The sequence below is a fragment of the Lepidochelys olivacea genome (genome assembly GCF_965140295.1).
Source record: "Lepidochelys olivacea isolate rLepOli2 genome assembly, chromosome: 18".
Classification (NCBI taxonomy): Eukaryota; Metazoa; Chordata; order Testudines; family Cheloniidae; genus Lepidochelys; species Lepidochelys olivacea.
This window is the reverse complement of record NC_140428.1, coordinates 23,144,820-23,161,075: the sequence shown is the minus strand read 5'-3', so window position 1 is coordinate 23,161,075 and position 16,256 is coordinate 23,144,820. Positions and strand designations below refer to the sequence as shown.

At 46.2% G+C, this 16,256-nt stretch overlaps 1 protein-coding gene across 3 annotated transcripts in view; it reads left to right on the top strand.

The window, feature by feature from the left end:
- Positions 1-16,256, top strand: part of DVL1 (dishevelled segment polarity protein 1) — a 169,863-nt gene that overhangs the window by 67,495 nt on the left and 86,112 nt on the right. For all 3 annotated transcript variants that reach the window (XM_084651773.1, XM_084651772.1, XM_084651775.1), the window contains exon 2: positions 6,715-6,784. In XM_084651773.1, coding sequence (XP_084507899.1) covers positions 6,715-6,784 — 70 coding nt within the window. The remainder of the gene's footprint in view (positions 1-6,714; positions 6,785-16,256) is intronic.

Sequence of the window (16,256 nt, the reverse complement as noted above, 5' to 3'; positions counted from 1 at the left end):
AGTTTCCTGCTAACTAATTCTGCCCTGGATTTCATCTCTTTGATCCTATTGACGACCGTGAGGTTGCAGAGTTGTTGTAACGCAGGGAAGAACTGGGCCTGCAGAATCATTATTACTAGTGACACATGAGCCAGAAAGAACCCAGCCTGGCTCTGATTCAGGACTGAATGAGAGTATAAGGCTGGTAACTATGATATAATATTGTCTTGGAATTTTGAGCAAATCTGAAGTGAAATCATTGTGCCAAATTAACCCGGAAGTTCCGTGATGCGTTTTTATTGCATTTTTGGACTGAAAACTCTAAACATTCAGGCTCCGATTTACCAAAACATTTAAGCCCTTTCAAAACTTAAGCACTCATGGTACAAGATCTCAGTATATTAAAAACAGAGTGGATTGATTTAAATCACCTATTTTATTCACAATTCAAATCAGTAAGCAGTTTAAATGATTTTAATCTTGTTTTGCATTTGTAATTTTTAGACTATAGAAACTATTTTAAACTATAAAAACGTTGATTCTCATTGGTTGGTAATTATTAAAACAAGTTGATTTACAACTAAATAGAGCCTTCTACACTAAATTTGGTACTTTTTCCTAACTAGGAGGATATATTATATCTCCACACGTTTATGTAGGGAATTATATAGTTTAACTTGCATTTATCAGATTCTTAATATTTACTTTTTTTTATTATGGTAGAAAATCGTGAATGACTCATTTCTTATTTACTAGATTTTGTTTTTTACTCTAGATTAGTGTCAAGCTGCATTTGGATAGGAATTATAATTCAATTAAAAATGCACAAGAACAGAACTTTAAAATGTTTTTTAAATAAAACTCCCTTGACTGTGCTGGATAAATAAAGGAATAAAGTAAGCTTGTCAAAACATGTTTTTGTATTTCAAATGAACTTATTAAACAAAGGAAGTATGATCAGTAGTTAGTGAATTGAACGAATTGTTTCTGGACACCATGTCTTTCAAGTTTTAGAATTAGTAGATCTCATCCTCATACCTAGTTTTTATTCCTAGCTTGGATGAGGAAAACAAGCTTTCCTGCTTTTTCAGTTCCAAATCAGTTTCTGAACTGTGACTGAATAGTCACTGAACTGAACTAGATGAATAAACTGACAAAAAGAAAATATTCTCTTTGCAGCTGCAGAAGAGGCTACTGTTGCCAAAAGCTGGTGTAGCACTTCAACATACTCTGGTTCCAGGTACTTAGCCAGTGACTTCCACTGGTGCAGTGGTCTGATTTTCTTTAAAACTTCGGCAGCAAACATGTACTGCTTGGAAGTTACTTTTGAAATTTTAATTTAAAATATTTGTATAGGTTATAGTAAATTTGGGCCTTGATACAGGTTGTCATAATTTCAAATATAATTTTAAATAAGCTTATTTTTTTAAAGTATTCAATTAAAATAAAAATCTGAAAAAAAATTATCAATTTTTATCCACCCTGCTTAACTCCCCCCTTCCCCCCCCCCCAAACAATTCATTCTTCTTTAAAACTTCTCTTCTGCTGGCCTTTTCAGAGACCCCTGCCTGCTTTGCCTCCACGGTTGAGAGCGGTTTCTGATAGATTGCAGTTTTTGAGACTGGGATTGGAGAGTGGTGGGAAAGGTGATGAGATTTCAGAGCTCACGCTTCCTTAATCTTAATCTTATCTTGTTTAAGTGAGAACTCTCTCTAGCCTAAAGCAACAGTCATAAAAACCTAGTTGAATGTACCCTGTTGAAAGATGACATCTGTAACTGTTTAGTAGAGCTAGAAGCTGGCTCACTGAGGATTTGTTGCGAACACACAGCTTCAAGGCAATTGCTAATTACTCCCAGTAGTATGGAACCACTAGCTGATTTAGATACTGCAGTATTCATCTGGATGACTCCAGAGGTATTGACTGTGGTGTAGTCAACAGTCTCTTCCATCACTGTGGATCCAGGCCAGGATTTAGGGAGGCTGTGTGCAGTGCTATTCAGCAGTACAAGCTATTTTATTTAGTGTGGGAGCTAGGGAGAACTACCATCAGTGTGCAGCAGCCTCGATATAGACCTCGTTGCCTGTGAACCCAGATCAATCTCTTCTCTGCCAAGGGGGAGAGTGCATTGATTACGGGCACTTTGGCATTCCTGTGCCTACCCCAAAGGGCTCGACTTAAACACGTAAAGGGAATGTTGTTACCCATTTACAGACTCTGAGAGCGAGGAGCATGACTTGCATGCGGCCTCACAGTCTGTGGCAGAGTTGGGAATTGAACAGAGATTTCTTGAGTCCCCTTCACCACAAGGCCATCCTTCCTCGGTGAGGATTGGGCACATACTTCCTGAGTTAACCTGGGCAGTCTGTTGGCTCTGGGCAGAAGGCATGAAGAATGTGATGAATTGACATGACTTTGACCCCAAACCTCATTTCTGGCTGAGTTTTTTGCTTTGAATCTGAGGGCTTGTTTCAACTCGGAATTCAAGGGGCGAGAAGCCTCGGATGCAAAATGTAAGGGGTAAAAATGTGGAACGAAGCCCTTGGAAAGGAACCCCTGGAACTGAGCCCAGCTTGGGAGTGCATGTTTGTTTTCTTCCTAGTAGTGTCACTTGAATGTCTGGTTTGTATTTACTACTTTATAAATAAATAAATTCAGTGGGTTGCCCGAAGATTGTGAGCAATCTTCTCCCACTGCCCTGTGCTTCTGGGGCGTTGGACCGCTAGAACAAACAAGCAAACTCCTTAAAAGTTAAACACTCCAGTGGTAACAGCTGGAGATTACACAGAGTTGAGTGAATAACTGAGGACCGTTTTGAGAGCAGGTTTAAAAATCTTTGGTCCTGACTCTGCTTTCTGAAGCTGGAGCAAATCGGGAGGACTGTGACCTTTACTCTGCTACCCTCAGGGGAGAAGAGTTCAGAATCCGGATTCTGATATCAGGAAGCCTTTTGGCATGGTTGTTGATTTTCATTTCCAGTGTGACACTGTTTGGAACGGTTGCCGCCCTTTTAACTGTGAATGGGTTTGATGGCAGTCCAGTGTCCTCCATCTTCTGCATCAATGGGAGCTGCATATGTGGATGGAGGCTGTGTTACGGGGATCTGTGTGTGTGGTCAGTACTCGAATGGGGAGACCCCTAAGGAGAATTCAGGAGTGAGCAGTAATGGTGCTGATCCTGGTGGGTGATTTTTCTCTTGAGTCGGCATGTGAATCAATGCCCCTGCATGGGGTTAGAGCAGGGGTGGGCAAACTGTGGCCCGGGGGCTGCATCTGGCTCTCTAGATGTTGTTAAATCTGGCCCTTGAGCTCCCGCCAGGGAGTGGGGTCTGGGGCTTGCCTCACTCCGGCGCTCCACCCAGGGAGCGGCTTCAGGGTCTTGCCCCACTCAGCGCAGCTTCCGGAAGCAGCAGCATGTTCCCCCTCCCAGCTCATGTGTAGGGGCAGCTAGGGGGCTCTGCACACTGCCCCCGCCCCAAGCGCTGCCCCGGCAGCTCCCATTGGCCGGGAACCAATGATGAATAGGGACCAGGAGCCTCGTCCAAATAGCTGGGTCGTGTACTGCAAGGGTGCATGTGAGGGATGGAGGAGGAACAGCAGCCCTACTGCATCCTCTCTATGAGGTGAATCCGTTGGGCCTTGCTCCAGTTCCCTTAGCCCTGGCACAACCCCTCTCTCCACTGGTACATTAAAACCACCTGGGTTTGGGTGCCAGGGATCCTCTGCCCTGGTATAACATTGTCCCATCTCCTTCTGTTCATTCAAATCCTTTCTTCAGACACAATAGTCCTTTCCTTGGTAGCCGACCATGGAGCAGAAATGGAGCGGGGAGTGAGCCAGAGAGGGTGGGGAGACTGAACATTACCGGGGCGGAGCAAAGGTGGCTGCAAGTGGCGATGAGGGTCAGCCGAGGTAGGACAAAGCCGGGATAAAGGTGCAAGAAAGTGGGGAGATCCTGACTGCATTCAGGGGAGGAAGTGGGGCTGGGCAGCCGGAGCTTAGACAGGCTGAAGGAGAGGGAGGGAGAGATTGCAGGGTCAAGGCATTTGGTCCCCAGACGGAAGAGGCAGGCGTGAGCCTAACAGCTGTTTTGAGCCTGCCTTCCCACTAGCAAAGCGTGCCTTCTGTGGAGTGAATCGCTAGGTGGGAGGACGGATGTCGGAGGGTCTGGGAAGACAACTAGATGAGTCAAATCACCTTTTTGATTAACAGATGTCCAAGGTTTGCTGCTGTTTTACTACACAGCTATAAAGCAACAATCAAACGACATGGAAATAAACATTCTGTGAAAGCGAACTGGGTTGCTCCTCTAAAAGGAAGCTTTTGGGGGAGGTGGGTTTTTTAATTGAGGGTGGTATGTCTTTAAGAAAGCAAACTAGGGGCTGCCCCACGGAAAACGAAATTGACACACTTAATCTCTTGCTAGCAGACATATGCGTAGCTGGCATGGCGTACGGCAGTGCCACTCCTCCTTTGGGAGTTGAGATGCTTGAATTGGACCTCCAAAAATAAATGAAATCTTGACCCTCTTCAGATCTGGGATCTTGCCTTTGTTCTTGTGCCAGCCCGTGCTGCTAGCAGAATGAGGAGCTGAAGGGTAATATCTCTCCCACTGCACAGCCTCTGTGATTCCGGCTGCTGTCGGCAGCAGCCTGAGAGATGGGGCAATGCTCCGTTCTGCTCCTTGGCATTTTCGGAGCTCCATCCAGTTGATTAACAATAACTCCTCATTTGTCTCCTTCCGAAGATCACCCAGCTTTGGCATCACACTTCTGCAAGGGAAAAGAACTCCCAAGCTACAGCTGCACCTTGGCACTCATCCATATCCCCCTTGGGGCAGGCCGCAGCTTTTTGAACACTTCCGAAATTGGGGGGTGGAGGAGCAGGGGGAAAGCCAGCACTTTATTAGCAGCAAGAGAAAAATGATGATCCAAGAGTGGAGTGAAGGGTGCTTGAATTAAAGGGAAGGGATGGCCTTGGAGTAAAGGGGCTGGACTGCGGTGCTGCAGAAGGTCTGAGATCAAAGCCCAGCTCTGCTTCAGACTTACCTGTGTGACCTCAGAGGAGTCCCTTAAGATTAGTCTATTATCCCCATTTCACAGACTGGGATTTAAGAACTTCCTCCGGCTTGTCCATCCAAATTGTGAAGCGTTCAGTGTGCGCTGTCTGTGCCAGCAGCACCTAGCGCAACGGAGCCCTGACCTGGCTTCACGCCTAGAGGCTGTACTGGACTGTAAGTCCCAGTGGCAAGGCAGGAGTGAGACTTCAGAGTTGAGAAAGTGATTGGCGTTCTCTCTGGCAGATGGACAGTCACTGCTGATAACTCTCCACCTGCTGTTTTCAGAGGATTTGAAGGCTGGGTTGTAAAAGGAGAGAAATGTGACCCAACATGTGGTGCATTGCTTTCCTTTATCGTTAGCTGTAACAGCTGTACCCCTCACGCCCTTCCTCCACCTGCTTCCTTACTGTTCTTTCCCTCTGCACTAGAAGGGGGCTTGACCGGCATGGTGCTGGAGACTTACTGATGTGAAAATCATTAGGATCCCACCACCTCTGGGCTTGATTCTGCACCTTCTGCCTGCACAGAGTTCCCCTCTGAAGTCCTTCCGGAGACCTGGGATCTGTCTCTCTCCACTGTCTGTCTACTGTGTCTTTTTTTTCATACACATTCCTTTTTTTGTATATAACTTGGGCAGATCAATAAAGGTGAAAAAAACGAATTGTCAGTGTTCATAACTTTGTCTTCAATTGCTGTGTGCAGAGTAGCCACCTTATTGCAGGAACAGCTTCAGGGTGCAGCAAGGGGGTAGCACAGGCAATGTATGGAGGTGCATACTGGAGTAGCTTTCACTTCTAGGTTATAATGTAAGTAGGGTGACCAGATAGCAAGTGTGAAAAATTGGAAGGGGGATGAGGGTAATAAGAGCCCATATTTAAAAAAAATAAAAATAAAAAAGCCCCAAATATCGGGCCTGTCCCTATAAAATCCGGACATCTGGTCACCCTCAGTGTCAGTAGTAACTGGAAGGAGATGCACTGTGGCCTATGTGAAATGAGTCTGGTGTTCTCTCTGTGAGCTTGATCCAAAGCACTTTGAAGTCAGTGAAAAGACTTCAGTAGGCTTTGAATCTCGCTCTTTCTACTGGATCCTGCTTGGTGCTTCTGATTCTTAAAAACCCAACTACAACTAAAATGTGTGTCTAGCCCTTTGCAACCTACTGAGATGCATTTATAGCCAGTGGCCGTCACATCTTGATGCTCATGGTGGCCTTTCTCCCAGATACAACAATCATTAAGTTCAAAAGTCCCCAGCTGAAATAAACCTTTACTGAGACTTCACCTCTGAATATCCTGGACTCCACAGCCAGAGGGGAGTTGACAGCTTGCCCACCAGAGCCATTCATTGACCTGGCCAGCATTTTTTGTCCAGAAGATGAATAACCCTCTTCTGGATGAAATGTATGGCATGCAGCAGAGTAATAGAACAGGAAATGCATCCGAACCAGCAGCATTCCCTCTATAGGACTAGATAGTTTAGGAGATGAACAGAACAAAAAGCAAAGGAGTACAATTATGCCCTCTAAAGGATTGGAGCATTACTTATAGTTTATGGTCTCTGTGCTACGTTGGGATGATCAGAGCAAAGAACTGTCTTGATGTCATGGATTAGAACCTGTTAAACGCTGCCCACCTGGATCTGATGTTGATACAAGCTCTTGATGGTTTTATTTTTCAGGGTGGTGAAGGAGGAGATCTCGGATGACAATGCAAAGCTACCGTGCTTCAATGGAAGAGTGGTGTCCTGGGTAGGTTGGTCTGTGTACGTGTGCTGCGCGGTGGCTGGGATCTAGCTTTAGCTGGCATGTGAGTACAGCTGGAAAGTCCTGGCCTCGTGCCTACAAACAAAATCAGAGTATGTGACAGTGCAGGAGTTTGCCTCTTCCCCCCACTCCCCAATACTCTCTAGTTTGAGGTATTGACTCAAACTCTGCCTTTAAAGAATTTATGCCTTTGCAAGGGTGCGATCATGCATATTCACGTGTGACTAGCTTTACTAGTATGAGTGGTCCCACGGATACCAGTGGGACTACTTGCTTGAATATTGTTACCTATGTGCATTATCTTTGTAGAATTGGGCCCAGACTAAGTAAGTAGAATTGCGTGGGCATGTTTCTTTAGTTAGGCCACGATTTTCAAAAACCAGGGGCTGGAGTTGGGCGTGTAGATTCGTGGCCTGATTTTCAAAAGTTCAGGCACCGAGGGTCTCCAATAGCTTTCTGCACTGTAAAAATCCGGCTGCTTATGATGCATCTAAATACCCATTATTGAAAATGTTACCCTTCTACTCTAAGCTTTGCCTGTAGTTCTTCTTCCCAGAAGCATCCAGGTTGTCAGTGGCAAGACTTAATGAAATTGATGAGGGTCTCTCTTTTGCCTGAGACTGCAAACTGCACAAATGCATACTGATTATGTTTTCAGTTGCCGCGGATTGATGTTTCTGCATTTTAGGGGGTGTTTTTCTAATTTGCAAGGATTTCAGTATTGTACCTTTGCCTCAAAGCCCTGTGATCTGCAGATCCGTTCTCTCCACCCCCCCCCACCCCATTTATTTTTGAATGTTTTGAGGTCCACAAGTCTGGGGGGGAGGGGGGGAAGGAAATTAAACTGCACTAGAACTTCAAAAATGTTCAAGGAATTTTTTAAGACTTTGTCCCACCCTCTAAAGAAAGCATCAGGGTGAATTTGCATGTAGAGCTCTGGAGGAAATCTCATATAATTCATAGGAGAGGGATAAATGTGGTGGTATAACAAAAGAATTGAGTGCATCCTTTTGTCCATGGTACATTACTAACAATAGGCAAGAGTTCTGCTGAGTAAGTCTGTCTGTCTGATTTTTGGAAGGGTCAGTTTTAAGCCTGCTTTGATATCCATTGATCTAGAAGATCATTTTTCTTTCAAATGTATTATTTATTTGTACTATGGTCGTGCCTGGTGGCATCAGACAAGATTTAGGCCCCATTGTACTAAGCACAATGCATACACCTACATACACAGAGTAAGAGATGGTCCCTGCCCGAAATAGCTTACAGTCTTAATAGATGAGACGGGCAAAGGGTAGGAAGGGAAAGAGACAGAGGGTGAAGTGGCTTTCCCAGAGATATAGAGCAGATCAGTGTCAGAGGTGGAAATAGACCCCAGATCTTCTGAGTCCCTATCCCTCAGTCCGCACCCCTTACATTCTTTCTCCTTTTCTGCGTTTCTCTTAATCAATGTGCTACAAAGGCCCTTTTGCAGCTGGCTAATTGTAGTTCTTAATTACAATCTGCTGCATGTTGTATCTATGTGCGGCCCTCTCGATGCCTTCCATCCTGCACACAGGTGACTTGCTCTCAGGGCTGCGCTGAAAAAGACCCTCATTGCATAGCTGGTTTGCTCGGCCCAGTACCCAGCTCTGCAGTCGGATTGTGGTCGGCTTGGCAATGATACAGAACCTGTGACTTGAGCAATCTTCCCCGAGGCTTACCGTGCAAGATACCTTCCTGCCCAGCTGGGGATTAGCTTGGAGGTGTAGATGCCAGAATTGCGTTGTGTTTGTTATGCCATTTTATGAGGATGTTGCTGCGCTTGGCTACAAGTTTATAAGTCTCAGGGGTGGCTGATTCACAGAGGAACGTGCTGTTAGCCGCCGGAGAGGGGCTCTTATGAGCCTTCAGCTTTGGGCTTTTTTTTTTTTACGGCAAAAAGGATCTAGCAAGCTCATGTCAGTTTACTATCCTCTGATTATTCAGTCTGAGTGAGACATCAGATGCCCTCCTATTGCTACCCAGCAGAAGATGAGAATACTAATGATTGCGTAAGAGCTGCAATTTTAATACTTGATTGCATAATGAGGAGCACGGTTTTCAAACGTACGCCCCTTGCTGGGATGTCCAAAGCCTGCACTTGGATACTGAAATCTGGAAGTAGGGATACCATTCGTCCTTGCACACAGGGCCAACACAAGGTCTGCATGACTCAAGTCTCCAAAACAGGGCTTAAGTTGGACTTGAGTGATGTCCAATTGCCCCTACATACTGTTCCGAGCACCTAAATGCAGGGCATGAACATTGTGTTAGGGCCTTGGCTTTGACAGGTATGTCCGATAGGAATCAACAAGTATAGCATTCACCACTGAGAGAGTAAGCTCAGTGAAATTTGTTACTACAGTCTGTGGGGCTAGTAGTCAAGGGACTGGTAGGTAGCCAGTGTCTACAGGATTGCCAGCAGCCAATAAATATTTAAAAAAAAAATTGTTCTCGGGTTATTTTAGTGGGGAAAATCCAAGCAGATAGGTTCATCTGGACCCAGCAATAACTGTAAGGGTGCATATGCGCCAGCCATTGTCAGCTGTCTGCCATGCGCTGTTCAGTGCGGTTAGCTCTGTAGGGGTTGGCTTTGTAACCCTCTCGTGTATGGGTCAAGATCCTCAGCTGAGCTCCGTTGCTTTCAACTGAGCTATGTTGACTTTTATACCAACTGAGGATCCGGCCCATAGATATACTTCTCCCACCCCAAAGAGAGCACGGGGGTGGGGTGGGGGGGCTAAAATATTTCAGTACCTCAATCGTCTCACAGAAACACTGGTGAGGAAACCTGTCTCTGCATTCTACGAACCTCGCTGGGCTGCTCGGAAAGTCGCTGGGCCTGTCTGCTGGAAGACGTGACTACCCGCGTTTTGGCTGTCAAAGTCAAAGGAAACCTGGGTGACGTGTTCTAGCCTGCAGTAGAATGCACATGGGCTGTACGCTGTAGAAGGAACGTGCAATGTGTTTTTAAACGTCTGTCCGTTTGGGGGTGTGGGAGGGGGAGTTTGACATCTGTATCTGCTGACTCAGACACACAACATCATGTCTGGCTGTGAGAAACCAACTATATGCGTTCATACTGGGCCTGAGACTGCTCTGTGTGCAGCTGATGAGTTTTACCGTCCTCTTTAGAGAGAGCAGGATTGGGCCTGCAGACTGATTTCTCTCAGCTGTACTCTACAGTATTCTCTTTCTCTCCTGTTTTAAAGGGACACACATTTTAAACAGCATAGTCACAACCATTCTCTAGCCCCACTTCGGCAAAGCACAGGCTTAGGGTTAAGTTCCCCTGTGTTCAGCAAAGCACTCAAACTTGTGTTTAGCATTAAGCGGATGCTCAAATGTTTTGCTGAATCGGGATCTTTAACGTTAAAATGGCTATGGCCCAAAATGGGAACGTTCCCCAGGCTTTAAATAGTCATATAAAAGAAAAATCCAACCCAGCACTTTGTCACCGAGAAATCTTTATTTAAAAAGCTATTTATATAGGTCCTGCGCAGCTTGCTTTGTGTGCCGTCCTTGTGGCCCTGCAGCAGTAGATGACTAATAGACACTGGGATTTTTCAAAGCCGACTAAAGGATTTAGGTAGCTAAAGCCCTTAGATGGCTTTGAAAAGCTCAACTACTATTCCCAGAAGTGTGCTGATACAAATCCTTGATGCTACCAAGGAATCAAGGGAGTAATCAAGCAAGAAGGGACCATTTAAATATCTGCCTTCATAACCGAGGGAGAAATCTCCGTTTTTGCTACATGGACCAAGTAACTAGGGTTGCCAATTTCCTAATTGCACAAAACTGAACACCCTAGCCCCACCCCTTCTCCAAGGCTCTGCTCACTACATTCCCCCTCCCTTGGTGGCTTGCTGTCCCCCACCCTCACTCACTTTCACTGGCCTGGGGCAGGGGGTTGGGGTGCGGGAGGGGGTGAGGGCTCTAACTGAGGGTGCAGGCTCTGGGGTGGGGCCAGAAATGCGGGGTTCAGGGTGCAGGAGGGAGCTCTGGGCTGAGGCAGGGATTTGGGGGGTAGGGGGTTGGGTTGCAGGAGGGGGTGAGGGCTCTGTCTGAGGGTGTGGGCTCTGGGGTGGTGCTAGGGATGAGGAGTTCCGGATGTGGGGTGGGCTGCAGGTTGGTGGGGAGAGGGGGTCAGGGTGTGTGAGGGGGCTCTGGGCAGGGGGTTGGGGTGCGGGGGGGTGAGGGCTCTATTTGGGGGTGCAGGCTCTGGGATGGGGGGTTTGGGGTGCAGGAGAGGGCTCCAGGTTTGGGGGGGTCGGGGCTCAGGCTTACCTCCAGTGGCTCCCGGTCAGTGGCACAGCGAGGGGGCTAAGGCAGGCTTCCTGTCTGCCCTGGCTCTGTGCTGCACCCTGTAAGCAGCCAGCAGGTCCAGCTCCTAGGCAGAGGTGCAGTAGGCAGCTCTGCGCCTGTTGCTCTCGCCACAGTTCCTGGCCAATCAGAGTGGGAAGCCAGTGCTTGGGGCGGGGGCAGCGTGCAGAGCCACTTGGTTTCCCCCCCCACCCCCCCAGTCTAGGAGCTGGACCTGCTGGCCGCTTTCGGGGCACAGCGCAGTGCCAGGACAGGTAGGGACTAGCCTGCCTTAGCTCCACAGCACCGCTCCCCGGACTTTTAACGGCCCGGTCGGCTGTGCTGGCTGGAGCCATCAGGGTCCCTTTTCGACTGAGTGTTCCAGTCAAAAACTAGACACTAAACTGTTCCCATTTTCAAGCATGTTTTTTTTGCACTGGAGAATAAAACCAACATTGAACAAATACCGATGATCCAGTCAGACCGTCCAAGGGCAGTAGAACCAGTCTAGAGACAGACAAGAGACATCTAGGTACCATAGGAGCTCTGTTCCATGGCTGGATCCATTGTTGTGGTATCTGAGTGCCTGATGGCGGTGCTCTTCTCTCTGATTGGGTCCTGATCTCTTTTGTGTGAATAGACACTGCCAGGCTGGAGGAGTGACCCGAAGGCCATGCCTGCCGCTCGGCACCATTTTCCCCCAATTTAAACTGCTGAACTGAAAAGCATTTATGCAAACAGGCCGATATTCAAGCAGCCTTCTGCACCGCTGGGCCGGGCCCTTATCCTTTCTAACCCATTTGCTATCTCCATGGGGTTTATTTTTATCTTACCTAAATTCACTTGCTGTTTCGGAAGCAGTTATGAGTGCGATTTAGTGTATGACTGGTGGGAGATCCCTAGTTTTGCTCTGGCAATGGGACGAATTTTGGATTCAGTCTAAGTCAGCTAGTTGGGTGACTGCACTGTGCGAGCCCTCCTGTGCAGACTTAATGTTATTGCAAAGGTAGTTATATTTAGGGCTTTGGAAAATCCATTTCTCCATACTAAGGATTAAAGGGACTTGGATTGTTCCCCCACCCCCCTTTCTAGCGCTGCTGCTGTTTGTCGCTGTTACAAAAACCCATTTGTTTAGGCGGTGGATAAGGGAATGAGTCTTGAACTCAGGTCTCCTGAGTTCCCAGCTCTGTCAGTGACCTGCTTTGAGACAATGGGCAGGTTGCTTCCTGGCTGTGTGCCTCTGTGTTTCCCATCTGTAAAATGGGGATCATGATATTTGGTTTCTTTTGCAAAGTGCATTGGGATCTACACATGAACAGTGAGAGATGAATGATGTTACATATTTTTACATATGTTTTTTTTAAAGTCCCAGTGGAATCCCAAAGTCTCTGAAATATATCTTTTTTAAGAGCCTCAGTTTTATTATTAATTATGATTTAGTTTAAGTAGAGGGTGCTGGCCACTTTCCAGACCTTCAAGAATAGATAATCCAGGGGTTTCTCCCTTATTCCAGTTTTTCCCATCTGTTCCTACATGAAAGGAAAGCGGCTGCTACTTACTTTATGGTTGCTCCTAGAGCCCTTGGCCAAGATCAGAGCCCCACTGGAGGTGCTGTATGGATACGTAGTAAGAGACTCCTCTACCCCCAAAGCTTGCAATCTAAATAGGTACAAGACAAAGGAATCCAATCCCCATTTTACAAGTAGGAAACTGCGGCATAGGAGGGAAGGGACTTGCCTGGTTTGACACCAGGTGCCTCTGTGATTTGAAGCCAGCTCTCCTGTATCCCAGCCCAGTTCCTAATCATAAGGTCGTCTTTCCCCTTTCTTAAACGGGAGCCTCGCAACGAGAAGGACTGCTTGAAGGACGAGTGAATTTTTTGTGCGTATAACGTTTGATTTTTTTTTTTAACCTTCTAATGGGGTGGTTAGTAGCAGCATGGGAACGTAAAGGAGAAACGCTGTGGCTCATTGAAATGAAACTCTCTAAAAAGAGACTAAAAAAACCTACCAGAGCCCATGTCTCCAATGATTCAGATGTCAAGATGTACTTGAAAAGAGAGAAACAAACCTCAGAAGCTTTACGTTTTAATTGGGCTCATCAAAAATGTCAGCGCCAGCCGTGTGTTCGGTTTCTCCGCTGACAGAGGAAGCGTGTTCATTAACTTTGTTACAACAGTGGCATTCAGAGGTTGCCGTTAAATACGGAGGGCCCAATCCTGGGAGGTGCTGAGTGTTCTCCACTCCAAGTGAAGTCAATGGGAAAACTCCCATTGATTTAAGTGGTGCAGAATCCAGCTCAATGCCTCCTATAAGTCCAGTGAGCCTTGTCCTGGGCTGTTGACTTCTGTGGGAGCAGGGATTGTGTGTGATGGGTGAGGAAAGGGATCAACACCTGGTGGGCGGCCTCCATTTCATAAAATTCATGAGTCATGACTGGGTGGGGACTGGGAAACCCCTTCATCATACCTGACAGGAGGAAGTCTGGAGTGGCCCCCTAATTGCACTTGGTCTCCCTTTACTGACAAGGTCAGGAATATTAGTGTTAACCTGGTTGTACTATTTCATGTAGCCATCCGTTCCGAGAAGTGCAGGCCTCTGGGTCTGTGAATTATAGGGGTCTTCGCTTTCCTGACACAGATAGTTTGCAATGGCTGCAGTTTTTAGCTCTAGAGCAAAAACGCAGTAGGACCTTTTGAGCAGTGCAGAATGTGGTTTCTCCTTAAAGGGAGATGCTGAGGTATTATCCCCAGGTGGTGGTGAGCGGACGTAGCAGCCCTGCTTTTTACAGCAAGATTCCAATCCTGCAGAGCTCCAAGCAGAGACACTTGCAATGCAAGGAACTTAGTGCAGGATCAGGGCCATCGCCCTTTGTTCTGTGCTTCTACATGGGGGTATTTCAAACAAAATTACATTAAAGGAGCTTTAAGGCTGCACATTCCAGTAGGAAGTGCAGAATTTAAGATTGCACATGTGACCTTAACTTTGCCCCCTGCTTTGCGCAAGCATGTTATGAAATTACGAAGTTTCTAATTACTTGATGGCATAGTATTTCTCAACATGGGGATTAATTAGTATTAATTAGTTCATGTGTTTATACAGCTCTTTGAATATGTAAATGGCTGAAAGGTCTCCTACAAGGTCATGTAGAAAGATGGGTTTTTAAGGAAGAAGTCACAAAACCAACCCTTAAGAATCAAACTCCTTAGAAAAGGAACCTCTTGTGAAGAGCAGCATTTGCAGCTCAGAGAAATGTTGTGTTGTCTTTTCTGAGAGAGTTTCCTGCATTGATTTCAACCTTCCTAAGCGACTGAAACTCCCTGGGAAGATCCTTATTTCCGTCTGGGCCTGTAAGGATCTAACCAGCCTTACCGGATCTGGGCTATGCATGACTCCTCTGAACTCACACGCTGAACCTTTTAGGGGGATGCTCATCCCTGAGGGATAGTGTATACTTGAACATTTTCCAAAACAGTGATTCCAGAGTATTTATCCCAGAATCCAGTGGATTAAATTACATTGGGAAAAGGCACTCTGATTCTGGCATAAGAATGTCCGCGTGGGGATTTATAACTACTTCAGAATAGCTGTTTTGGTCAATTTCTAACTGTAGACCAGCCCTGACTATTCCAAACTGTTCTTCCGTTCCATGTGCTGATAAGGTAGAGCCCCGCCGAAGAGCTGTACATATGCTGCTTCTGACAGGTTTCAGAGTAGCAGCCGTGTTAGTCTGTATTCGCAAAAAGAAAAGGAGGACTTGTGGCACCTTAGAGACTAACCAATTTATTAGAGCATAAGCTTTCGTGAGCTACAGCTCACTTCTGAGGAAGTGAGCTGTAGCTCACGAAAGCTTATGCTCTAATAAATTGGTTAGTCTCTAAGGTGCCACAAGTCCTCCTTTTCTATATGCTGCTTCTGCGCGTCTTGCAGTTGGCTAGCTTGGGCTAGTCTTTGTAAATTGTTTTATTGTTTGTCAGCCCCTTATCAAGGCCAGCTAATAAGTGCTAAATGTTACTATGATGAGGTATTCACCACCTTTCTGTCGCTCTTGGTGTTCCTGATACTTGTAATGCCGTGATCTGGGCTAATGGTTATGAAATCAGGGAACAGGACATTTGTGTCCATGGCTTAGCTCCTCCAAGCCAGACAATGCTCCTTTCTTGGTCGCTTGTTTCGCTTTTCCAGGAAAAACATCGGCTTTGTTTGTCTGCTCCTCCCTAGATGAAATGAGATTCATCAGGTGATGGAGCAGAAGTCTTTATTGTCCTGAGTGCCAGTCCAGGGTCAGTTTGGTTGCGGAGTCACAGAAACCAAATCTGTAAGGTTAGAGAGCACATTAGTATTGCAAAGATCAAAAAGCACAAGCAAATGGATGCCCTACGTCAGCTATTCCAAACCAGTGGTATTGCCAAGCCTCTTGCAACAAGTGCCTTAGTCTCCCATTCTCCACATTATTAGTGTTGAGTCTGTTCTTGGCCCCTTGTCCAGCTGCCATTCAGCTGTGCATGTGGTAATTCATTGTCAAGCAAACAGTTTCCACGGAGGGGTAAGTATGAGCAACTGAACAGAAGGCAGTGGGCACTGGTTGGTGCAGGCAATGTAAACTGATATCTGCCTCAAAAGACTGAGAACCACCCAGCATCCGTAAACTTGTCTCTAAGTTTCTATGCGTACCCCACTAGCTAGGATTCTGTTTGTAGCCCTCCTCTTACTGATTTTTACAACACCCTTTTGCAGAAGATGACGTTGACAAGCGCTGCGGTTGACTGTGCTGAACTATCAGTTGAAACATCTGTGCCTGACCTGCATTGCCAATTGCAAATTACTTTTTTCGCACTAAACCCATAAAATTGCAATGCTTATCTGCCTCTCCTTGCCGCTAATTATTGGAGGAGGCTTATGTTAATCTTACTGTAAATTAATTGTTCACAGTTTAGAACCTTTTAATATCCCAGTCACTTGAACTGAATATATAATTTGCATCCATGCATTTCAGACCTAGCCTCGTTACAGCTTTCTCTTTTGGAATATGGATGTTTTTCAGCATGAACTACTCCAGTACTTGGCTTCCCACACAATGGATTTGAGCTGCCTTTGTTTCCTTTGCTGTTTAAATCACGTGTCTGCCTATAGCT